Source organism: Procambarus clarkii, chromosome 48 (genome assembly GCF_040958095.1).
Source record: "Procambarus clarkii isolate CNS0578487 chromosome 48, FALCON_Pclarkii_2.0, whole genome shotgun sequence".
NCBI lineage: Eukaryota > Metazoa > Arthropoda > Malacostraca > Decapoda > Cambaridae > Procambarus > Procambarus clarkii.
This window is the reverse complement of record NC_091197.1, coordinates 4,953,520-4,981,326: the sequence shown is the minus strand read 5'-3', so window position 1 is coordinate 4,981,326 and position 27,807 is coordinate 4,953,520. Positions and strand designations below refer to the sequence as shown.

The 27,807-nt window shown below is 40.2% G+C and overlaps 1 protein-coding gene across 1 annotated transcript; it reads right to left on the bottom strand.

Annotated features, from left to right (window-relative positions):
- Nucleotides 1–301: 301 nt before the first annotated feature.
- On the bottom strand, nt 302–27,185 carry LOC138350990 (E3 ubiquitin-protein ligase UBR4-like). Its single transcript, XM_069302456.1, has 5 exons — nt 26,980–27,185; nt 25,765–26,089; nt 24,638–24,786; nt 23,266–23,368; nt 302–373 (listed from the first exon to the last, which is right to left on the bottom strand). The coding sequence occupies exons 1-5, from the start codon at nt 27,183–27,185 to the stop codon at nt 302–304; spliced, it is 855 nt and encodes a 284-aa protein (XP_069158557.1).
- Between the last annotated feature and the right edge of the window lie 622 nt (nt 27,186–27,807).

Sequence of the window (27,807 nt, the reverse complement as noted above, 5' to 3'; positions counted from 1 at the left end):
TAACAATGGTTACATTGTTAATTTGCACAGGGCTTGTTTGCTGAATGGGTGGAAGCATCTAAAACTTTAGTGCCTGGCATGCATTGTACAGTGCTTTCAGTAAAGCATATGTACAATGTGTTGATGGCACTAAAGTGGTGGATGTAATGCACCCATTCAGGGAACAAGTTCTGCACTAAAATCTGAGGAAGGGATAGGCCTTGCTGAGCCTATCTTAAAAGATAGGCTGTTAGGATTTTTTGGGCTTATTATTAGGTTAGGTGATAATAAAAGTAGTGTCCCTGGTTAATGTTTTATTCTTTTACAGGTGATTGTCTCTTGAGTTGTCTGCCTTTTGGATCTTCTGTTCATCTAGGAGCATCTGTCCCACAACCTGAAACAGTAATAAATATTAGATGTATTATAAATACTATGTAAAACTTATTAAATAAAAATTTTAATGAAACAACTTTATATACCTTATCCTGAAATTATGCTGGAAATTATTGTTTACTACTATTGATGCAGTGTTTAAACATCTGAAATTTTTTACTTTTGAAAATAAATACTTGGTAAAATTTACACCTATTTGTAACTTGTTACATAGGTGCATGCAAAATGCATTGAAAAGATGTAAAAGTGGACTACCTACTCAATTTACATAAACTAACAAATATTGCAAATTAGTCTGAAATATTAAAGTGGAAGAAACTTTAGTCAATATTTTAATTTTCATATTTGAAAGTAAATTTAAAGCTATGCAACACCCAAGCTTTGTACAAATTATGATTAAATTAACTAAAGATCATTGTTAAATTTACAAAACATTAGAAAAGTGACACTGAAGCATCTATACAACATGGTTTTCACAAAGTCTTTGGTAACTTAAATTTAATCAAAGCTCTTAAATGATTTGTCTGCCAAACTCTTCAGATATTCTGAAATATTTTACCTAGATTAAAACCATCATTGTTTGAAAGGGCAAAACAGATTACTGTCAATTAGTTTGACCTAACATCTGCAAGGTCCTGAAGGAATGGAATTTTTTTTTGTAAAACTTTTTGCTAAAAAAAACCCTGCCTAATGAACCTGCTCATTTTTTTTAGAAATGGTAATTGCAACATTACCAAAGGCCATTGTTTTAATAGCCAAAGTACCAAATGAAAGACCAAGAAGCAACAAACAGGTACATGGTAGAAAGGACAAAAGAATGGTTACGAGGACCCTTTCATTTGTTAAAGAATTGACTGGGAAAAATGCTGTCATACCACAAGGGGTCTTAACCCTTGTCATATACATCACTAACATTAATCTAAATATTGCCAACCATAAAAATTGCTGATAACATGTTATAAAAAAAATAGAATATAATATTGAGGCCTTAATGCAGATCTCTAACTCTACAAATAGTAACAAGACTGGCAATTTCTTAATATAAAACAGAAAAAAATCCAAGACCTTGCACGTGAGCCAGAACAATCCATATCACAACTACTGTACCACATTAAAATGACACAACAATGAAGGTAAGGTAATTACCAAAAGAAGGCACCAAACCGGGAAGGCCATGTAGCACCATCAAAGTGCGAAATAATCAGAGGGCGCTAAATATCACCAAGAATGCCAATACGAGAACAAAAACGCATAAGGCGAACGATATCAAAAGTATCCGATTCACCTAGAATTCTATCGAGGGACAAGTGACTGCGAGGGACGGTCGGAAAGCAAGACACACGCTCGTCCTGGAAGTCAGGACATTCAACAAGGATATGCACAACTGTAAGAGGGACAACGCAATTCGGACAATAAGGAGCAGGGCGGCGCTCCATTAAGTGACCGTGGGTTAAGCGGGTATGACCAACCCACAGCCGTGCCAAAGCAGTGTCCCACCGCCGGTTACGGTGGTAGGAGGAAGGCCACGGGGACACACTATGTTTGAGAGTACGCAGCTTGTTACCAACCACAGAGGACCAACAACCCTGCCAACGGGGAAGAATGAATAACAGGATAAAAGTCGGAATAAGGAATACCTTTACGGGAGATGGGACAAGAACGGATAGCTTCCTTAGCGGCAGCATCCGCACGCTCATTGAAACACCAATATGGCTGGGAATCCAGCAAAACTCTACTGATTTAAATTTACTAGAAATAAGAAACAGCCAATGTTGAATCTCAATGACCACCGGATGGACAGGATTAAAGGACCCTAGAGCCATGAGGGCACTACGAGAATCAACTACAACCACAAAGGAGGAACGAGAAAGCAAGAGACGAAGAGCATAGAGAATAGCATAAAGTTCTGCCGTAAAGACGCTAGCCTCCGAAGGGAGGCGACACATGTAAGTACGGTCAGGAAAAACAACAGAGTAGCCCACACCATCCGCAGACTTAGACCCATCAGGGAAGATGGAAATAGAGTGGGAGTGCGAAGAAAAGTGCTCAAGGAAGAGGCTTTTCAGAATTGTAGGAGGGGTAAAGGCTTTAGTAATACAAGTCAAGGACGTAGAAAACTTGGGAAGGGGGACTCTCCACAGAGGTAATGAAGGAACAATACGAGGAGAAACATTAGAAATATGAACAGAAAGAGAATCCTGTAAGCGAGATAACTGGACAGAAAGTGGGAGACAATGAAGAGGAACAGGAACCACAGGAGGAGGAAAAGTCAATGCACGAGAGAGGCGAGAGGAAGGATGTTGGAAGGACCGCGCAAGATAGCGAAGACAGTAGCGATCACGGCAGTCCTGAAGAGAGAGAAAGCCAGTGTCAACATACAAACTAAGGGCGGGAGTCGAACGAAAGCCACCAGAGCCGAGACGCAACCCAGTATGGTGCAAAGCATCAAGATGGCGAAGAGTAGAAGGAGAAGCAGAAGAGTATGCAGGGCAACCATAATTGAGTTTAGACAGGACGAGAGAGGAGTGCAAATAGAGGAGCGTGCGCCTATCCGCTCCCCAAGAAGTATGGGACAAAACCTTAAGGAGGTTAAGGGCCTTAGAGCATTCAACTCGGAGGCAAGAGATATGGGCTGACCAAGACAAACGAGTGTCAAAGACTAACCCCAAAAGCTTCGCGGAATCCCTGTACACAATGAGATGACCATAAAGCAACAACAATGAAGTAAAGGTCCTTTCAGTAAGAATCTATCATTCACTGAAAGTTGCTGCAGTTAAAAATAAAAGAAAATACAAGTCCCTAGAAATAAACAAGCAACCTTTTTGACTAAGGAAAAGAAGGTAGTTATTCTACTGTATAAATCTAAGTATTCACTTAGATAACTGTATCCAAGCATAGAGGTTACCCCCCCCCTTCCCTTTCAGAAAAACATCTACTTTCGAAAAAGTTTAACATTGGCCAACAAAAATGATTCCAGAACTAAATTGCCTAATACCAGGAACAACTGAGAGCCATGACAAACACTGCAACCCTCTCCTACCCCCAAGTCTTATGCTATTTATGATCCAAGGTAATTTGACATACTATACTGTACTTCCTACAGACGAGTCTAGTGAGAGGGTGATCTCCTGGCGATTAAATTGAAGCCCGATACAGGTGTCAACGAACATCAGTCAGCCCACTTGTCAGCACAGTGGATAACTAATGACATCATAATCTGCAGTGTTGTATGCCTCCCTGTGGCCATTTAAATCAATAAAACACAGGGTTGTGGCAATGTTTACAGCATAAGGCAAGGTATAGAGGAATCCTGGAATGCCATGTAATGTGTAGTCCTTGAATGTGCTTTAGGCAACCAAATTGAATAACAACATTTCTGGTGTTCGGCTATATAATCCGAGTTTCTCATTCGGTATAATGTTTTAAACCTAAATAGGAATTCACTTTAAAGGTCAATTTATTTGGAAAGTGCTAACCAGATTCCAAATTACTGACCTCTGAAAGTACTACAAGGCAAGTTTAACCGAACGAGTGTTTGCCTGTCCATACCCCCATGAGGTATGTGACAACACTGAATAAAGAAAGGGTCTTTGAGCATTCACCGTGCAGGTATTTGACATGACCAATATAACCAAGTGTTAAAGATCATTCTAAGAAGTTCTGCACAATCCATATACTATCAATTAATATAATTGTACAATGGTGCTTGGTGGATGATATTTCCTATTAAAACTCATTGGACAACTGTTTGTATTAGACATTTTAAACCTACAAATGGTAGCCCTAGATATCGCACTACAGTATTAATTACAAGATGAACAATGTAAAATCAATACCACAACAGCAAAGGATGACGGCTTTTCAACAACCGACAAACACACAGGTCTAACACCAGCCATCCCGAGAGAGGACGTCCCAAGCATGTACACCCCACAACTTTACATCACCTTTGCTACCTCACGCAAGCACGCAACAGCATGAGGATGCCATACTCCCAAACCAACTCCATGCACTTTGAGGCTTTAACAACTCAACATTTAAAAAGTTGATTTAAAAAATCAAACACCTGAATTTTTCCCTAATTAAATTTACTAGGGAAATGCACACCAAGCCATGAAACTTACAATGAAGATGAACAAACTACACACAACTGTCACCAAACTTCCACATACCACCCCCCTCTCACTCCTGCCCTCCCTCCTTAGGTGCTCTGATTGGCTGAGCACCTGAGCCACCACCACTCACCTCTTGTTGTGAGAGCCTAAAGCATGTTTGGTTGCACTTTAAAAGTTCCAGAGTGTACTCGCCTAATTGTGAGTACCGCCTGCCCGGTTCACCATTTTGTTTTTCAATCTACCTCAATTTACCCCTTTACAGTCAAATATTATGCAAAATTCTGTTTAAGACTTGTCCCTTCTTAACTTAAATAACTGCTTTGGCCATCTGCAATCTTTCTAGGTGGGTAAAAATGACTCTTGAGGCCAGAAAGGACTTATCAGACGGCGATCATAACAATACGGTACACACACAAAATCACAACCTGATATACACCAAGCAGAAAATCCACTGGAGCTATGAGGCGACGTAAACCCTTGCCCAAGGCACTGGCAGCTGCATACTCTACCACAGTATATTACTGACTTTGTAAAAGTCTTACAACCGGATTTCCCCATAAATCACAGCTAGTTTTGAGGCCCCTCCTTGAGTCAACGTCTTACGTAAGACCTACAAGCACTCAGGTGAAGGCTGAAGCAGTTCAACACCATATGCCCCAACTTCAAATACACAGTTGAGAGGCGGGACCAAAACGTGATTTTCTGTGTGTGCCTGAAGTTGGGGCATACGGTCTTGCTTCACCCTTCACTTTAACCTTCACCGGCGTACTTCAGGGGTTTTATTTAATACTTGGACTGGCTTCAGTAGGGCCTCCAGACTTTCTGTGGCTTCACAAGTGTCACGTGAATCCCCTGCATAGCAGTGGGACTGCCTTTTCCCTTCACCTTCAATGCCTCTGCACTGGAAGTATACATCTACACCAGCCCAGAAGAGTCATCAGTCCTGCCACCTCTCCATACCCCCCAGGGCCTGGCACGGCCTGGTACGACTCAGAGGCAAGCCGGGCGCCACTGCTAACTGGCAGCTTGTCCCCACAAACAAGCAGTTAGCCGCCTTCAACTGACAGTGGTACAGCTCAGCACAAAGGCACCACTAGCCACAACGAGCAGTTTGCTAGTTGACCAGATGTCCACCTTGTGTTGACACTGGATGAGTCATCACCGCCGGACTATATAAAGAGCGCTGCCTCCCTGGAGAGGCAATCTCTCCCTTAGTGCTCTAGGATCACCTTGGTGTCTCTAAACCGTCGTCCACTTCCAGCCAACATCGTGTGACTGATGCCATGGTGGTATGATAGCTGTCTTCAGAACACCAGTATATCTTCATACTTTTATTCATTGCTTATAGTTTATTTTTTGCATTTAAGGTCATACTAACTTGTTCACCTTTGCATTACATGATAGTCAAGTATTGTCATGTGTTATTTTTGTTCATTACTATTTCAGTAAATTGTTTAATTATTTATTTGATAATTTTCATTTGTTTCCACCTGCAACTTACACACTGCAAGGCCAATAGCAGCATTTCTTTCATTTATGTGAGGGAGAGCCATACCATCTTGGTTCAGTATAGCTGTGATACCATAACCCGTCACACAAGATATCCAGTTGTAAGACTTTTACCATCAGTGGTGGTAGAGTATGCAACTGGCAATGCCTTTGTTACAGGTTCGCTTCATCTCACAGCCCCAGTGGATTTTCTCACACATTTGAATACATGAAACAACTTTATTTGATACATTCCAAACCAAAGTACTGTACAGTACAGTAATTATCAAACCATCAAATGTGTGGGATAATCATAGTGCGCTAAATATCACTAACGTCGCCAATACAAGAACAAAAACGCATACGGCGAACAATATCAAAGGTATTGAATTTACCAAGAATTTTATCGAGGGACAATTGACAGTGATGGATGGTCGGGAAGCAAGACACGTAAGTCCTGGAAGTCAGGACATGTAGAGACAACGGTTTGGACAATAAGAAGCAGGGCAGCGCTCTATTAAGTGCCCGTGAGTTAAACGTGTATGACCAATATACAACCTCGCCAGAGCCGTTTCCCACCACCGGTTACGGTGGTAGGAGGAAGGCCACGGGAACACACTACTCTTAAGAGCACGCAATTTGTTACCAGTAACAGAGGACCAACAACCCTGACAACGGGCAAGAATAGGGAAATGAATAACTGGGTAAAAGTCATAATAAGGAACACCTTTACGGGAGATGGGACCGGTGCGGATAGCTTCCTTAGCGGCAGTGTACGCACGCTCATTTAAGAACACACCAATATGGGTGGGAATCCAGTGAAATTCCACTGTCTTAAATCTACTGGAGATAAGAAACAGCCAATGTTGAATTTCAACTACCAAAGGATGGACTGGATTAAAGGATTCTAGAGCCATGAGGGCACTGCAAGTGTCAACTACAAACACAGAGGAGGATTGACAGCGAGAAAAGAGTTGATGAAGAGCATAGAGAATAGCATAAAGTTCTGCCATGAAGATGCTAGTCTCCGGAGGCAGGAGACACAAAGGTGCAGTCAGGAAAAACAACAGAGTAGCCTACACCGTCTGCAGACTTAAGACCCATTGGTGAAGACGGAAATAGAGTGGAAGTGTGAAGAAAAGTGTTCAAGGAAAAGGTGATTTAGAACTGTAGGAGGGGTAAAAGTTTTAGTCATGTGGGTCAAGGCTTACAGAATTTAGGAACGGGGACCCCTCCATAGGGGCAAAGACGGAATGACACGAGGGGAAATATTGGTAACACAAACTGAAAGAGCATTTTGTAAGAGAGACAACCGTACAGAAAGAGATAGGTGGTGAAGGGGAACAGGAACCACAGGATGGGTAAAGGTCAAGGCATGACATAAGCAAGAGTGAGGGTGCTGTAAGGACCGTGCAAGGTGGAGAAGACAGTAGCGATCATGGCGATCCTGTAGAAACAGGACGCCAGTTTCAACATACAGGCTTAGGGTAGGTGTCGAAGGAAAGGTACCAGAGCTGAGCCGTAACCCAGTATGATGCAGTGTGTCCAGATGGTGAAGGGTAGAAGGAGAAGCAGATGAGTAAACAGGGCCATAATCGAGTTTAGACAGAACGAGAGAGGAATGTAAAGAGAGGAGCAGTGTCGATTAGCTCCCCAAGAAGTATGGGACATGACCTAAAGTTAGTTAAGGGCCTTAGAGCATTCAACTCGGACGTAAAAAATATGGGGCGACAAAGACAAACGAGTGTCAAAGATTAGCCCTAAAAGCTTTAGCAGATTCTTTGTACAAAAGGGGATGACCCCTGTTACCTAACAGTAAATAGGTATCTGGGAGTTAGCTGTTACAGGCTGCTTCCTAGGGGGGTGCGTGTGTGGGAGAAACAAAAATTTAGTAGTTAACCACTGAACTGCTCTCTCTCCAAATAACACCCTGGTGCACAAGAAATAAATTCTTTCCCAAAAATTTTTTTTCTCTTCTTATATTGTTAAAATGCAGAGTCTGATCACGGGGAAACTAAACAAAAAATATTGTATGTGACTTACTTTAGCTGCGATGGAGCTGGGAATTGAGCAAATTATGGGAGCTGAGCGTTGGAGCGATGGGGGTCTGTCAGCCCCGCCACCCCGTGCGACGGCAGTTGCTGCGAATAAAATGTTGCACAATTATTTTGAAGTTTCTCATTCATTTCTTCTTTTTTTTTGCTGTAATATTATTTAAAAGTGTGTAATTTGTGGAATTTATATAATTCAAAGTATAGAACATCGCTATGCTCATAATTATGGGCCTCATATATGCGACATATTCTACAATCAAACAGTGTTTTTGCTGTTATTACACTATATACACACATTGTATATACCCATCTACGTATGTATTCACTATAACGATCCACTATGTTGGTATGGTGAGCCCAAAAAACATGAGTGAGCTGCCACACCCTGCCAGTCCTCCCTCCCTCCTCCAACACATTACTCGCCAACATTCCTCCTCCCAAAATACAGTTATTGTGTTTATTACACTATTTACACACGTTATGTATAAGTATGTACATGTTTTATTCATGTACATACGTACATACTTGCCATCTCCTCACCTCTCTCTCTTGCCTACTTAATGCTCTTGCTTCCCTCATCTCATCACAATCGACTTTATAATGGTCCAGGACGGATCGAAATGTCGTCGTCTATTCAATTTCCAGTGTGTGGTTTGGTCAACAATGAAATCTTCATGCAAGATCTTATAAAGAAAACCCCTAGAACGAGTTTTGCAGATACGAAAGAGTTTAAGGTGAGTAGGGGATGGTTTGAGAAATTTTGAAAAAAGACATGGTGTTGTGAGGCATGGTGAGGGTGCCAGCTCAGACAAAGTAGGGGCTGAAAGATTTGTTCGTGATTTTAAAGATTTTGTAGATACTGTATTGATGGATATATTCCACAACAAGTGTTTAATTGTGAGGAGACATGGCTATTCTGGAAAAAATTGCCGAAGAGGACATACATTACCCAAGAGGAGACGTCACTGCCCGGACACAAGCTAACTTGGGCTAACTTGTGTCAGGATAGGCTAACTCTTGTGCTGTGTGGCGATTTGAAAATTAAACCCTTGCTCGTGTATCATTCCGAAAATCCAAGAGTTTTAAAAAATATATAACATGCAGAAAAACTGTGATGTAGAGTGGTTTGCCCTGCCATCAAAAAATATCTGCAAGAGAAAAGTTTGACACTAAAGGGCCTGCTTCTCGACAATGCTCCTGCTCATCCTCCAGACTTGGAGGATGCATTGTTGGGGCCACTTTTTTTTTTTTAGGGATATTCCTGCATGGGCCCTAAGTTTCTGGCTAATGAACCAATGACATGAAGGAGGAGTTTTCAACCTACCTTGTGTTAGGTGTGCAGGGGTCAATAGGCTGAACATAATGTCGGGAGCAAAGGGGGGCGTTTGCCTCTTCAAACACAATTGTGACCATCTTCATCTCTTCGAACTATCCTAAATGCTCTCTTCACCTGTCTGACCAAATTGGGTGTCCAGACCACCTTTGAATCTGAAATTGTAAAATTAATAGTGATTTCAGAATATTCAGTCCATTTATACTAACAAAATTATATACAGTATACTGTAATTGAAATTTTACAGAATGATAAAGGCAATTTAGTAACTTTGTTAAAATGCACATGGGGGAAATACATGAAAATAGGTTAATATGGTTTGTAAGGTTGATGGGAAATGTTTATTACTTTTATGATTTAAAAGATGTATAGCCCTGATACTCCATCCTGGGTGCATTCCACCAGGTAATGACCACAGCAAAAGTTTTCCACGAGGCTCTATTGTCACACAAACTTTTCACATTTTCAAACTTGATTCATCTTTTTCCCCCTTGTTCCAGGGGTTTTCTTTAAAAGGTCTTCATGCAAATGCCTTGGTTTCTCACAAATGATGGCCTCTGAAATGCTATCACCTGCTAACTCTTTGTTGTGTATCCAAATTAATAAAAACTTTTCAACATCCTCAAGTGTTTGTGTTCTTTGTTTCGGGATTGTTGATATGCCTTTTGCCACTTTAACGCTCATAATGTCCTTTTTCTTAGCAAGTATAGTGCATATTGTTGACATAGATTTGTTGTACTGCCTAGCTAGTTCAACAACCTGTGCACCGTTTTGACGTTTATGAATGCTCTCTTGTTTTTCCTCTATGGTCATTCTCACATGTGTTTTCTTGGCTTGAACCTGAACCTTACCACTGGCTTTCTTGGGACTCATGGCAAGATATATAATAACAAATTTGATGTTCAAATAGCCAAAAATCCCAAAACAAATGTAATGCTTTATAAAGAATTCAGGCGCGATAGTTACTAGGCAGGAGACACTGGTAAACTGAGGTGCGATCACCATGCCACCACGCGCTAGGTCAGCCCATACGCATATCAACAAACTCATTTCCCGAGGCAAAGTTTGTAACCCGATTCAAATTTTTTTAAGAAATTAGGCTCGTAACCCGAAAAGTTCATAAATATTCATTCGTAAGCCGAGGTGTCACTATATATAACTAAAAAATTAAACTCAGGATTACTTTCAACCCCCACCCCTTTTGCTCTACTCCATCGCCACCTACCTTCACCCCCCTCTATGATGTACTCTTCCATAGACACCTACCTTTGCCCCCCTCCTCCCCTCTACTCCTCCATCATCACCTACCTTCACACCCCCTCCCTTCTCCTCCTCCATCGTCACCTTCCTTTCACCCTCCTCTATGATGTACTCTTCCATAGACACCTACGTTCACTGCATATAATGCTCCCCTCTACTCCTCCATCGTCACCTACTTTCACCCCCCCCCCCTCCGCTCTACTCCTCCAGGGTCGCAGACAATTTCACGAGCGTGAGAACTACGAGTTCTCTAACCACTCTCACACTCCTACTCTCTCACCAGTGAGGGGGAGGGAAGGAGGGAGGAAATGAAGGAAGAAAGGTGGGGGAGAGAGAATAGGCAGGGGGGAGGAGGGCCTAGATACATTTCTTCCATATAGATAGGTAGACTGAGGGAGAGCTGCTTGCCAAGAGCCCTATCAGACAGGCTTCCTATTCCTCAACCCTCCCTAATATGCCACATCCTGGTCAGGACAACTTGCTCGATTGTTATTCTTGGTGTGACTCGAGAACTGACCTCGAGGCGGGGCATGGGCATGGATTATCTCCCTGGGGCACGCACCTCCCTGCCCCAGCTCTCTCTCTCTCTCACATAATCTATCAAGGGTCTAACATGAGGTCATTGTGCCTACCAGAAGTGTATATGTCCAAGGCTGGCCACCTGTCTGGACCATTCAAATGTATAAACACGTAATTAGTCTATTAAAATTATATATAATGCTACAATTATAAATTAATTTGTTCGTGGTCATTCGTTTATCAGTATTTTAATATGAGGTATATATACGCATGTATGTATACGTTGACGTACACATATATGATTATGTGTAATCATATATGATTATATCTAATGGAATGCATTAGTAAGTGATGTGGTGGAGGCTGACTCCATACACAGGTTCAAGTGTAGATATGATATAGCCCAATAGGCTCAGAAACCTGTACACCTGTTGATTGACGGTTGAGAGGTGGAACTAAAGAGCCAGAGCTCAACCCCAGCAAGCACAATTAGGCGAGTATATGAACGAATGCACATGTACACTTTCAAATGAATTAAGATACCTTGAGATACACAATGACTTAGTTTAAATAGTTTAAACACATTATGGTACTGATTTTGACATGCTGATGTCTGGAAGGGAGAGGGGGTGTTTGGGGTTATTGTCTGAGGTGGAGGACCAGAGGAGGGGGTCAGTGGAAGGATGGTGGCTGGAGGGATGCCATTGTTCTAATGGTTATGAAAACAATTATTGATGGCAGGAATTCAGTGGGTGTGTACTTCACCCGCACCATCACCATACTGTGCCCTGCTACAACCCCCCCCCTCGTAGGGGCCCCCCCTTGAGGGGCCTCGTAGCCTGGTGGATAGCGCGCAGGACTCGTAATTCTGTGGCGCGGGTTCGATTCCTGCACAAGGCAGAAACGAATGGGCAAAGTTTCTTTCACCCTGAATGCCCCTGTTACCTAGCAGTAAATAGGTACCTGGGAGTTAGTCAGCTGTCACTGGCTGCTTCCTGGGGGTGGAGGCCTGGTCGAGGACCGGGCCGCGGGGACACTAAAGCCCCGAAATCATCTCAAGATAACCCCAAGATAACCCCCCCCCACTCCACCCATGCTGTGCGGGGCGTATTACACATTATGGGATAACCGACTGTCTGTCCATTCCTGTCTGCTCGTTATGCTGCCCTTCCTTTTGAAAATTGTCTGCTTTATCGACTTCCTTCAAGACCACACGTTAGCCTCTTATCACGCCCTCTTACCACTCTCAGGGAGCCGGCTCTTCTATACAATAGTTACCACTCAGTCCCCAAGGTGAAAGAGTGTCCGGGCATATGACTTGTTACGTGTACTTATTTGCGATTCGTTTGGGCTGTCACGTGTGGTGATTAGTGTTGGGTAAGACTAGGCCAGGTCAGGTCAGACTAGGCCAGGTCAGACTAGGCTAGGTAAGGCTAGGCCAGGTCAGGTCTGGTCAGGTCTGGCTAGGCCAGGTCAGGCCAGGCCAGGCTAGGCAGGGTGAGAGAAGTAAAGCGGCAGGTACTTACGTTTCCGAGAAAGTAGCGGCGGTAGTATATTGTTGATTTAGATTCGACGACATCCTGAAGCTAGTAGGTGGCGGCCTCATCGCTCTCGAACTTCTTGTTGTTGTAGGGGATACGAGGCACACCCAATATCCCCCTTACATTGATCACATCGCACACTAATATTTTTACTATTTCGGACACCAGATTTGTCTGTTTCGTATATGTATAATTGTTCAATATTAAAACCACAATAGAATGCTCTAAGTACTTTCGTATATTAATACATCTTCAGAAGGAATGGTTCGCTCTGAAGATGTATTAATATAAGAAAGTACTAAAGGAAATTCCTGTTTCAATTCTTCCTCCGTGGTCTGACACTCTTATTATATATTGTATATACTGAATTATATATACTATGCTTATATAATATATACTGAAATATTGTTACATTTAACGTATGAAACAAAGTATATATCTGTATTTTTAATAAAATATAAAACATTAATATTTATCAACGTATCTCTGTGAATTACATAATTTATCAGTATTGTACAGCCTGTGATCTCCACCTGGCTGGCCACTGATACCTAAGTAGCTTTCATGTGTCCGGACACCGGCGATAGGATTGTATTATTTAACTTTAAAGAGAGAGATATTTCTTGAAATGTTGTCACATTAACGTCTACATCTTCCTTCCTTCTGACATATAGATTTTAAGGTTAATTAGCATATATGGAAATAAATTACACAATTTATAGGCTGGTGTGAAGGGCTTCACACTCTTAGAGCAAGCCATCAAGAAACTGTACAGTATCAAATGCATATATCTTCGCTTTCACTTCAGTTATATTTATGACAAGTATTTAAAGTGTAGCTTATATTTCTGCCTTTCTGTTGACATAGAAAACTTTCGTTTATTACATTATCTAGATAAAATTAGCATTGATCTTCAAAAGGTTGTAGTTGTAACTTCCATTATAAACAACATTATTATTGCAAACAGTAGGAGTTTCAAAGTCTCATTTGTATGGATACCTTCTCATATAGGTGTTGTCCAGCATGATGACACAAACAAGGCAGCTAAAACTGAATGTGATAAGCCTGAAGTTGAGTGGGATATGGGCATTCCAATCTCTTCTGTCAAAGCCGCAATATTTTAGGAAATTAGGGAAGACAGAAGAGCAGTCACTGACACACAAAAGCCAGAAAGCAAGAGTATAAAGAGCTATGACATGTTTATGTGCCTCTGTAACCTTTTCCACTACCGCCCACAAGATGATATATGGGGTGCATAATTAATGAACTAAACTAAGTAAACATGTTTAGAATCGAGAATTATATGAACGGACAGCATAAAACTTCCACTAGTGTCACAATGACAGTGTGACATTGTAATTGCCAGAATTAGGCTAGGATATCGATATGTATCGCAGGTGGCTGCAGGTAATGAATAGCCCCCAATGGTGAATATTCCAATTGTAAACTATGTGAACAAGAGCTGGGACATACTCACCAACACTATATCTGTGATTGCCCTGTTATAAGTGACTTCAGACCAAATGGTATAAGGTACTTTGAACTCTGTAATTACTTCATACACTTAGGAATATTGGAAGATATTCTTATGCTGTACCCGGATTTTGCTAACGGAGGCTAATAGATCAGCCTTATATTTTATGTTCTCACCTGATTGTTACCTTGAGGTAGGCCCGTAAGTGGTAGTCCTCTTGAACCATTAACAGTATCAATAGATGATTCAAGTTCAAGTATGTTTATTGAGATAAGCAATAAATACATCTCAAAGGGATAGAGTAGCTTAGACTATTTCTACCCCCCTCTACTTCAAGTCCCTCAAGGGGCGCACAAATTCAGTGAGTACAAATAGACATATAACAGTACAAGAATCCCATTTAACATTGCATACAGCAAGTACAGCATATAATTGTTACATTCTTGGGGCAAAATTCTTGTAGCTCCTAAGTATACTGGACCTAGATTCAGGAAGCTCTGTGTATTTCTTCGTAAGTGGGTTTGCTACGAAGGTTCCTAAGTGCGCCCTAAGAAGATGCTTAGGGTCGATTCAATAAGGAATACTTAGGAAGAAAATTGTTGGTTCACCTGCGTGCCGATAGAGGTCACTACTGTGTTTCGTTTAGCCAATCAGAGAGCAGCAACATTCTTCATATTGAAGATTTAGCGCTGGCTTATCAGAGCTCTACTGCCTCCTATTTACGTCGAATTTTCTTATAAAATTAGTATATTTCGAAGTAAAACAATGTTTTTTCAACTTCTACAGCCAGCACCGACATTGTAGTAAACAAATATGTTACATTTGTTGTTTACCTACGTAATTCTAAGAGATACTGTGTAGCTGTCCTTGTTGCTCGGAAGATGCGCTGACAATTATTGTATATATTTACTGAATTTACCCAAGGGCCACTAACTATCTAGTGACCTCGAAGAGAACAGAAAGCCGGCGGCTTGTTAAAGGGCCCGCCAATTGTCTTAATGATATTTTTTAGCTGGAATTTGGCATTTACGGTTTCAGCGGGTAGGCGGTTCCATGGGTTTATAGCCCTCTTGGTGGAAAAAAAACATCTGTTTTCAGTCCTACTTGAGAGAACATACTCTCCAACACTATATCTGTGATTGTCCTGTTATCAGTGACTTCATACCAAATGGTATGAGGTACTTTGAGCTCTGTAATTACTTCATACACTCAGGAATATTGGAAGATATTCTTGTGCTGCACCCAGATTTTGCCAGTGGAGGCTAATAGATCAGCATTAAGTATTTTGTTCTCTCCTATTTCCATGTATGACTGGCCATCCTGTGAGGTGAGGATGTTGGGTGAGCTTGTAGCTGGTTTTTGATCTACACTGTGTGGTCCTTTATACAGAATAGGGAAGCAGCACATTGCTGTGTATACCTAAACATGTTTAAAAATACATTGTTTGAGAGGAGTTTTGTAGAAACTGGTAAGAGTAATTATAATATAATGTTTCCATGATTCAGTGCTTACCTCTTGTGAAAATTGCTTAGAGTTGATTTGTTTTTTGTATTGAGGCTGGTATTTTCTAAATTGATTCCATGTACAGTATGTCTAACCATCCTGTGAGATGGGAGTATTAGATAAACTTATAGCTAGTTTTTTATCTACACTGTGTAATATTCCATATAGAATAGGGTAGCAGCACATTGCTGTGTATACCTAATCTTCTTAATAAAAAAAATCAGTAATAAAGATTTTAAATTATAGTTTGTATTATTACAAATACAGTACTGTATTATCCTTATTAAATCATGTTGACCATGGATCATTAAGATCTCATGTTGACATGTAATACAAGTCATATTTCTTTTGAACTGCTAATCCATGCTAATCATTCATTAAATTGTGCATTATGTCTCAATTTTTCACTTCCTTGGATATACTGTACAGTACAAAAAGATAGGATAAAAATAAACCAGTAATATTTCTTTCATTATATTTTTCATTTAAATAACTGCATCAATATTTTTACAGCTGACAGGATTTGTTTTCCCATACAGGTGCATTATTTGTTAAAAAAAATTTGGTTTATTGTTACACACAATGGTGCTACATAGCCTTCCCAGCTTGGTGCCTTCTTTTAATACTTACTGATTAAAAAATAAATAATAAATACATTTTATTCAGGAAAAGTACATACAGTTGATTTACAAACATAATGTTGGATTTATAGGCAGAGCTAGTACATACAATACCTAAAGCCACTAATACTCATAGCATTTCGGGCAAGGTGTGGGGGGAAAAAAAACACAGACTAAAACTTAATAGTAATCGGGATTAGGTATAAATTGTGTTGAAAGAAGGAATAAAAAATAAAAAAAGGGGGTTAACATAGCATAAATCAGCAATTGCACATGTTGGTGAACAGCGTTGTTTAAAAAATAGCAAGACATGGGTTGACATTTAGGAGGTAAGTTAGGTTACATGGAGTTAATTAGACAGTACTTGGTTTAACTCTTAAACCGGTTGAGAGAGGTACAGCCTTTGACATGATTCGGGAAGTCATTCCACATTCTGGGTCCCTTGATTTGTAGAGCACTTCTAGTTTGGTTACACACAGCCAAATTGAGTAACAGGAAGAGGTCTTGGACACAAATTTGTTCCATGCTAAATGTAGAGGAATCAGCTGAGTATTCCTCAAATAAAATAAGTTGCCTCAGCTTATAAGGTAAATAAAATAAGCATTTCTCAAATAAGTAGCTGCCTCACCTCACTGCCTTACTGCTACATAGCCTTCCCGGCATGGTGCCTTCTTTTGATAATTACTTGTTCCACACCCAAATTGTATAACAGGAAGAGGTCTTGGACCCCTACTTCCCTCTCTCTTTTTTAATAATCTAGTCATAATTATAGCTTTAAGTATTCAATGAATAAAGTTTTTGACATTTTTACCCTTTTCCTTACCTAACATCATTTGTGCAGCATATTTTTATTTTATGTCTCACCCAGATTTAATTTTAAAATAAAACCAAACTAAATAAATTAGAAATGGGTATGTATAGCTAAGGTACACCCTTACTACTAGGTGAACAGGGGCATTTGGTGATAGTAAATGATCCCATCAGGCAGGGCTCATCACCTTCTCTCATATTTCATGTTCACCAGTGTTTATTTACTTAATAACTACTGGTATAATATCTTGCTATTATAAAACTAATTCTACTATCATCAAATACATATTTACTTCAAGTTTCAAGCAGAGAATGCATATATAACTAACACGAAGGATTCCTCTTCACTAGATTTATCAGCTATAATATTTTGGTCATGTTCCAATATCATAAATCGATCCCAGTGTTATGTAGTAGAGAAAAAATGACTTATATCCAGTTTACGTAAAGCTACGAGTGGTCGAAACCACACTTAGATCCCGGAATGAACTTGCGAAGGTTTTTCCACTTAGGGTAGTTAATTGAATACGGACGTAGCTGCCACGAAGGCGCTAAGACGGAAAACGCTCTTAGCTAAGAGGAAAAACCTTCGTAAGTACCTTCCTGAATCCGGCCCCTGACCCCTCCACCCCCAGGAATGTTCACCCAACCCCTCCACCCCCAGGAATGTTAACCTGACCCCTCCACCCCCAGGAATGTTCACCCAACCCCTCCACCCCCAGGAGTGTTCACCCGATTCCTCCACCCCCAGGAATGTTCACCCAACCCCTCCACCCCCAGGAATGTTCACCAGATTCCTCCACCCCCAGGAATGTTCACCTGACCCCTCCACCCCCAGGAATGTTCACCTGACCCCTCCACCCCCAGGAATGTTCACCTGACCCCTCCACCCCCAGGAATGTTCACCTGACCCCCCCCCCCCCAGGAATATTCACCCTCCCCTCTCCCCGGATATTCACCCGACTCCCCCTTGTAACATCTAAATACCGCCTTTCGTATTTGGTGTTGGGTTAGTGTAGTAACTTGGGGATGTGATGCCACCCGTCACATCACCAAGTTGCACTGAATTCTCAAGTCATGTCCGGGGTATATATTGGTAACAGGAGGCTTGTGCAAGTAATTATTAAAAGAAGGCACCAAACCGGAAAGGCTATGTAGCACCATCAAATGTGCGGAATAATCAGAGGGCACTAAATATCACCAAGGATGTCAATATGAGAACAGAAATGCATAAGGCAAACAATATCAAAAGTATCCGATTCACCAAGAATTCTATCGAGGGACAAGTGACCAAGAGGGACAGTCGGAAAGCAAGACACACGCTTGTCCTGTAAGTCAGGACATTCAACAAGGATATGCACAACCGTAAAAGGGACAATGCAATTTGGACAATAGGGAGCAGGGCGGCGCTCCATTAAGTGACCGTAAGTTAAGCGTGTATGGCCAATACACAACCTCGCCAGAGCCGTTTCCCATTGCTGGTTACGGTGGTAGGAAGGACACAGGGACACACTACTCTTAAGAGTACGCAGTTTGTTACCAACAACCCTGCCAACGGGCAAGGATGGAGGAATGAATAACTGGGTAAAAGTCGGAATAAGGCTACATTGATTTATTGTGCAAGCTTGTTGATAGCTTGGAATGTAATTGGTCAGCAACTTGTACAAAGATCAGCCAACTTGTGTTAGACAAGACTACCATGCAAGCCACCCTTTATTTATACGTATTAAGGTTTCAGGCAAAACATTACTCGGTGTTGGCTATGGGAAGGGGGAGGGGCATGGTAATTAAAACTGTATTTCCTAAAGTCAAACTCTTGACCCTTTGACCGTTTATCAAACCAGGGAATGGGGAAGGAGAAAGAGAAGATAAAGGAATCAGGAGGAAAGGGAACAAAAAAAAATAAAATTAGAGAGATTAACTAGCACATACACACACAGTTTACTGTCCATATGATCCTTCCGAGAAACGCCTGCACTAGTCTCCTCGACTGGTAGCACTGCAATTTGTTTACGATTTAGATGGACTAACCCTGACTCTACTAACACCGAGAAGAGAGGGGAGGTAAAAGTTAGGTATATGGGGGGGGGGGGGAAGGAAAATAGACTTTCCCCTACTGTTTACAACTCCCTTTCCCCAAAATTAAGACAAAATTGCATATATGAACAATTTAGCCTGATTTTGTCTTATTCAAACTTGTCCATACCCCAGTAGTGTTCACCTGACCTTCCACACCCCTACCCCAGTAGTGTTCACCTGACCCTTCACACCCCTACCCCAGTAGTGTTCACCTGACCCTCCACACCCTTACCCCAGTAGTGTTCACCTGACCCTCCACACCCCTACCCCAGTAGTGTTCACCTGACCCTTCACACCCCTACCCCAGTAGTGTTCACCTGACCCTCCACACCCTTACCCCAGTAGTGTTCACCTGACCCTCCACACCCCTACCCCAGTAGTGTTCACCTGACCCTCCACACCCCTACCCCAGTAGTGTTCACCTGACCCTCCACACCCCTACCCCAGTAGTGTTCACCTGACCCTCCACACCCTTACCCCAGTAGTGTTCACCTGACCCTCCACACCCTTACCCCTAAGAGAATAAGAAAAACAATAAGACCTGGGAGTAGACACGGAGACCAGAAGTTCATGTGAACAGGATAACAGCAGCATATAGGAAGTTAGCAAACAAAAGCTCATTCAAGAATATAAACATGGATGCCTTCCAGTCCATACACACTGAGAAAGGGTGTATAGGTTGGGGGAGGGGTGCATGGAGTGGGTGTGGGGAGGGACACAGGTAGTGATGGGTTAGGTGGTGGTGTTGGTAGGCAGATTAGGAGGGTGTTTTAGTAAGGGGGAAGAGGTTTGGAGAGTGAGAGGAAAGGGGCCTAATTGGATGGGGTCCTTGAACACTTTTCTTCACACCCACTCCATTTCCATCTGCACCAATGGGTCCAAGTCTGCAGACGGTGTTGGCTACTCTGTTGTTTTCCCTAACCACACGTGTGTCACCTACCTCTGGAAACTAGCATCTTCACAGCAGAGCTTTATGCTATTCTCTATGCTCTTCTCAGTCATTGAAAGAATACTCTTCACACAAACTGCACATAGTACTATGAAAAAGGTGTGGGTTAGGAGAGGGGCTCGAGCAGTGTGGAGAATGTGAGGGAAGTAAAACACAACAGTGAACGGTGCAGTGTTGTGAGAGGGGCCTGGTGGTGGAAGTGGTGTCATGAGGGAAGGGCATTGCAGGACAACTCTTGAAAGGAAGATTTAAAATGACTACTGTGCTCTAAATTTATTTTAAAGAGTTTATAAAATCAAATTTCACCCCAGTGCCAATAGTTCAAACAAAATACAGTACACCAATGTTAAACTATTATTATAACTTTTAAATAATGCATTTGTAACTCCTTTCATGTCAAATTGTTCACTATTGTTCCTAGAGTTGTTTAATATCCAAATATGTAACATTTTACTAACAAAGAATTTTAGTGGAACCAGTAATGATCTATCTCCAAGCCAAAATAAAATAAACTACTTACTAATAAACTTTTAACAAAACAACCTACATACAGAAGCTTTATCAATAATGTAGCAACATGCCAATACTCTACAGAGATAACTGTTATAGTACAAATAGTACAGATCAAAGCTTCTGCTTTTATCACATTTATTACACATCAATATGTATTGTATAAAATACTGTTCTCAAACTAAAGTAACTTTGATGCATGGACACTAATTTAAATAACCTTTAGTTTAAATACTTTGCAAGTCATATTCTGAGAATAAGAAAAGATTTTGTATAAACAGAAGTGCACTTAAGTACAAAGTGACTAACTTCACTTTTATTGACCTGTTCCCTCATTTAAATTAAAAGTAATGTTAATCTGCCAATACATTTTATAGCAAAGCATTTAATTTCAAAAAAATAATAGAGAAATTTCCACTTCTAAAGAACATTGGAGGAACTGACTATTGGACTAGTAAAGGAGACAAACATTCAACACACAAGGACACACATGTCAGATAACTATGTTGATTCTGAGTAATGACACTACCAGACAGTATCACCTGCTTGATATTCTAGTTTAACCTGAAGTTACAACTAAACTGTGAAAGGCCTAAGACATAGGTGAGAAGCATTTAATTATCTTTACTAATCACAACTATTAAGAACTGAGTTAATACAGTACTGCATATTCTGCTTGTAAACAAAAATGCATTGGTACATTTATAATTTATTAATCTATATTGATACTACATTTCCTTGGGATATTTGCCTCTGAGGTCACTAGTACATTTTAAAATTCACTAGCTAAATTAACGTTTAAAGTTATATTACTCAAGCTTGAGTCATTAGTGAACATGGTTCTGTCTCAACATACCTTATATTATCCAATGAACAGGGTTTTTCCATAGGACATTTACAATGGTATATATTCAGTGGCATTAACAATAGTTCTTTATATATAATGGTTATACCGCTACAAATACTTTAAATTTTCATACGACAAAACATGTCTTGGGTTTCTACACCTGGAACCACTAGTATCACGGCAAACTCAGTAGAAGCTCCGTTAAGAACTCGTCTGGGTTTTCATCTCATGAAGTAAACCTATAGAGAAATTAAATTTATTAAAAAAAATTATAACTAAGCAAAATTAAAATACAGGGTAATGACTTTATTGTATTCTGAACAGTTGAGATGGTTTTCTAAATTACCATAACTATATACTGTTTTAAGACTTCAGTAGAAATAATGTCTTAATGGATTCAGTGGTAGTCAATATAGAAAAAATTGTTCCATCATTTTTTTTTAAACAACAGCTACTGAATGTAGCATTCTTTACTGCACTGAAGCTGTGGATTCAATGCATGAGGTTACTCAGCACAAACCATAAGGTTACTCAGTACTAGGGTAAAATACAAAATGGGTGGCATTTTACAGCTGGTACAGGAAATTGTTCACAAAAATTTATTAACTAGTTTTACTTCATTTCAAAGTAAGCAAGCAATTATCAAAAGAAGGCACCAATACTTAATTTCAAAGATATTCAATAGATATATGCTGAAACCCACAACCCATCCTCACAGCTGCAAACCTTCAGTAAACAGCGAGTCTACATAACTTGGCTGAAGATATGGTGTCAAAACCACACACAGTAAATAAACAAACAAATGTTTTGGTCCGTCCTGGGCCATCATCAAGTGGTGTAATGAAAGCGTGAAAGAGAATACAAGGGGAATGAGCGAGATGAAAGATGGCATGAATGAAGGAGGAAGATGAAAAGATGAGATAAAAGGTAAACTAAAGAGAAAAGGTAAAACTAATAGAAAAAAGAATCAATTAAGGAAAGGTTAGAAGTAAGGGTAGGATGAAGAATAGGTAAAGGAATGGTATACAGTATAAAAGAAAGTTTATAAATAAAGAAAAGACTACAGGAAGCTAAGTCAAAGAATAAATGAAGTAATAAAAGAGACAAACAGCCCAGAGAGGACAAAGCTAAGTCAGATCACATTGGTAAGAAAGTTAGAGCATTAAAGTATGTACTATACTGTGAAAGGAAAGTCAACTGCAACAAAGCCAGGACTAAGGTTCAGGTTGGGCAGGGTGTGTATCAGAGTCGACTATATGATGGTGTCTGAAGAGTATAGGCAAGAAGATCATTTTAGAAGACCAATCTATAGGATGATTAGAGTCCCTTACATGACAGAAGAGAGAATTATTTGTGTAGATGTAACACTTCTTTCATGTTCTTTAATTAAGTCTGTCATTCAGTGTACAGCCAATTTCACCAAAGTATTTTAGAGAAGACAAACAGGAAACAAGTAGACACCAGCATAAGTGTGAACCAGATTACTACGAGGCGTGTTACTTTGTCGAAAGACGAGTGTCCTCACCACGAGGACGAAGGATATTAGCGAGTTCAGATATGAAGGGAAGGCACAGCCCTGTGTTACTAGTATTAGAAAGAGGTTTGGGATGAAAAATTTCTTTTAGAACATTCCCTCTTGGTTAATACACTGACTCAAACCTCAACTTGGCCAACTCAAATGAGAGAGAATGGAATTCCAGTTAGCTTACAGATGTTTGATAAAATGATTGCACACTGCCATTTTGCTTTCACTCTGAATGTACAAGTGTGTGCCAAGCTGAGTGCACTCACTCTAGCTTTCTTAATATGGGAGCTAGGCTTGTCTTGTTGGGTATCTACGAGGAGCAGACACCCTTGGCTGTACAGTAAGACTATGGAGGGCACCATAATCTTTCTATAAAAGAAATTACAGCCATTAATATAGTTTTAACCTTAAGTTGATACCTGGTTGATACCCGATTGATGGGGTTCTGGGAGTTGTTCTACTCCCCAAGCCCGGCCCAAGACCAGGATTGACTTGTGAGAGTTTGGTCCACTAGTCTGTTGCTTGGAGGCGGCCCGCAGGCCCATATATCCACCACAGCCCAGTTGGTCCGGCACTCCTTGGAGGAAAATCTAGTTTCCTCTTGAAGATGTCCACGGTTGTTCCGGCAATATTTCTTATGCTCGCTGTGAGGGTGTTGAACAACCGTGGCCCTCTGATGTTTATACAGTGTTCTCTGATGACTTGTTACTTTGAGTTACTTGGAAGTAAGTAATTATCAAAAAGAACGCACCAAACCGGGAGAGTTACTTGGAAACAGTACCAGAAGCGAGAGGGAATTTTGGCCAGGAAAGCCTAACTGTTCCTTCGCTCATGTAATCATCACCAGTGAGCTGTGATGTCATGGGAGTCATATGATTAAGGAACAAGAGCCTATTGGGGGGAGGCACCAGTAGGCCTCCAAGATGCTGTTGCACGATTGGCTAATTTTGAAGAACAAGGGGGAGAGAGTCGGGTAGGCCTGGGGCCAGCCGGCTTCCCACCCTTGGTGCGAGCATTCCGAAAGCTAGAGTGACTGTTTGGAAGCCGAATCCGTGGCTCTGGCTAAAGTCACGGAATTCACCGTTTAACATGACGTCATAAGCCCAGTATATATCAATCACATCTACGCGATTCCTTCAAGTCAGAATCCGGTTCTGCAACAACACGCCTAAAAATAATAATTTAGTCCCCCATATCTCACTGCCAATTAATGCAGTGGTGCTTTGCAATTCCTGGAGCTGCTGGATTCGAACCAGTTTCATAGGCACTAACATTTAATTTTGGTGTGAGATCCCATTGAGCTACCCTTTTGATTGCCATCAGCATTTAAGGAGCTCCACGACCTAGTGGATAAAGAGTGCCAAGGATTTGGACTCTGGCAGCTGCTCTCGCCATTTATTTCAGTTTTAAAGTATAATCTCACATCTGGCATTTAACATGCTGGCTTGTGCAGATCTTTGACTGAGGACACTTGTACTAGTGTCTAACCCAATAAACAATCTCACAACAAATATATCAGATACTTTGCCTGACATAATAGTGAAAAAAGGTGATGAAATGTACCTTAAGAAATTTGTGAGAAAGGCCAATATAACAGGCTTGCTTCCAGTCCTTTTGAACTGAACATTACTTACCTACAACATCACAAAATTCCATGAAAGAGGAATGGGAAGAAGTTCTTCCTGGTAGTTAGTAAGAAGTTTGGAGGCAGCTTCAACCAGCACTTGGTCATTGTGACGAACAAACTCTGCCACTGTTACACTCCATTCACCTTCACCACTTGCCTTCTGCAAACACACAAAAATTAATACGTCTGAATCTTATTATTGGATTTAAAGACATCATTGAATTTGTACAATCATTGGATTATTAAATATTCTGAAACCAGTTCCATTAAACAACACTATTATTGGATATTGTTCCAATATTCTCCTGCCCCTCCCCTTCCCCACATTTTTTTTACTATAGATATTGCATATTGTGACAAAGCAATATGGAGGAGGAGGATTCAAGATATGAAAATTCTAAAATAATCAATACATAGCAAAGATTAAAAGCACTTTGATAAACTTTAAGACTTTCCTCAGAGTTCATAACTGACATAAGTATTGTACTCTGTACTCAGTAGATCAAGCATAATGCATCTGTTGAAACCTCAATTTCAGCCAAATCAACCTCCTTGCTCAACACCACTATACAACCTGACAGCATTCAGTGACCAACACATGGAGCAAACCTTGACCCTTGGCGAGAGCCCTTATATTATTGTTGTTTATTTTCTAACCTTAAACATTTTGCAAAGGTAGGAAGAGTTAACCCCACATTAAATTAAAACAACTTGTGTGTCACTAGAATACAAGGTCACGGTCACTATATGGCTTTTTAAATTCAATATTACTCAATGAATGAAACTAAAAATTTTCTAGGCAAATTAAACACATGAATAATAAAATGTCATGAAAACAAATCTTGTGCTGTGAGGTGATGTATGAAGAAGGTAAGGACGGACCAGCGGGTGAATGCTTGGAGGAGACCGAGCCGTGTATATAGTAAGAATGAGACGAGCAGAAAAAAAAAAAAAAAAATAAAACAAGGCGAGAAGGTAAAAATGTAGGAGATTAAGGAAGATTTTAGGCTTAACTTAATGAATGTAGAATGGCACACAAAAATATTCATGCAAGAGAACTTTACTGATGAAGTAACTTGCCCTATAATTGAACAACACTAAGAAATTATAAAAACTCTCAATATAGAAGAGCACTAACCTTAAAGAACATGTTATAAATTCCATCTACAAGGGCCCAAAATATAGCAGCATGTTTATATGCTGCCCAATCCTTTGTTGCTTTGTCCGTTATCCTGTTCCCTTGAGGTGGATGAGGCGAGACAGAACGAGCGTGTGCAACAACCAGCAGTCGTTGAAGGTATGTAATCCGAACTGCCGTCCATTGGGCTGGCGAATAAACTGCTAAGGACAGGACACCCATGTAAAACACTCCCTCTGCCTCGTATGCTACTTCTACCCACCGCTCCCGTCCAGCTTCAAGGAACGTGTTGAGTTTTTTCTCTTCCCGGCTTGCAGAACGTGTTCTATTGTGAAAATAATGGATTCAGAAGACTGCCATAAAAGGTATCGGATTAAAAATTTAACTATGCAAGCATCAGCCAGATATTAAAAATGGGGCAAGGATTAAACTTTCACAATCCTGGTCAAAACTCTACAACCCTAACCTTTAAGAGAGCAACCAAATGTGTTGGATAATTAGTACTATGGTATTATAAAACACACACACATCACAAACATCTCAGTCTGGATACTGCAGACAAGAAAATAGCCTCTACCACAGTAAACGACCAGACTACCACCTACTTTGGAACACAAACATTTTCTTTTCATAGAATGTTTACCAATTTAAACAAAAAATTAAAATATATCTTTCTACTTTTTCTCTTCTATGTTCCACATTTTTGCTTTTCAGTAAAAGCCAATCAAACATACTTCATTTAAAAGCATTAAAATTTAAGGTCAAATAAGCATTTGGGAAAAAGAAGGACTACATTAGCATGAACAGTATGTCAATTCTAGAAAATGGTGGTTGCTGCTTCTGGAACCATTTCTTTTAGTGCAATCATTCATTTAGCCATTTTAAAATCTGGATGCTTCCTTAGGCAAGATCTTTACTTTACTTTTACACTGCAGCCTTTTTCCTTAAGTAAGGTGTGATACGCCATACACAGTTTTAAATGTAGATATGCCCAAGTCAAACATGCTTGTAAAAAATTACACTGGTTGCTTGAAGGTTGAGAGGAGAGACCAGAGCTGAAGCTGAACCTCTCCTTCCCCACCCTCCAAGCACAATTAGGCAAGCATAGGAAAATATGAAATTTAAAAAGATAAAGATAAAAATTTAATATTTAGTAAAAAATAATTAACACTGTCTATAAACAGGTCAAAATATTCATCCAAAGAATTAACTTACGTATTGATGACATAGAGCGCCATGTGCAAGATATATGGGATTAAATTCATGTTCGATTGCCGACCACCTCCGCCCGTGTCATCACTGAAGGATTTTTCATTGGCAAACCTTAACAACAATAGTTTCAAGTCATGAAGAGTGGACGAATAGCTGATATCTCTGAAAGTAAAAAAATTAAATTTGGGAGATTGTGGAGAATTAGGCATAATGTACTACTACATAATTTTGTAATGATTTCTGTATCTATGAAATGCTCCTACATGTTTGATCAAAACTAGAAATCATAGTACAGTAAAAAAAAAAAAAAAAATTGAAGGCTAAAACCCATTACGAATATCAGTATTATACATAAAATACAAGGTCCACAGCATATAGTCCCTAGATCTCCGAGCACAAGTTGTCTAGTGAACAAGCATCCATGATGGGGACTGGGAAAAAAAAAAAAATATTGGCCATGTGCACAGAAAAACATTGAAATCGAGATTATAAGATAATGAGTTAACTTTTAAGAGAACATTCTATATCACACTACATGATGCCATGACATTTATGTTGATATCTGTGTGGAATGGTATAAACATTGGGTAGGACATTGCCTTGACCCCATGTTTTCCCCTTCTCTCTGAACTCTGTTTTAGCTCACAGTAAATTTTAACTAAAATATATAAACATTGAATCAATTGCCATACCAATATTTTAAGGCATTCAGAAAATTTCCAGACAAACTTTTACATTTCTCAAATTTCATATTTTGCCAGGTATAGTGAGGCCATAACATTATTCTAATGTATTAAATATTAATGTTATATATGACATTTCATGGTGCTG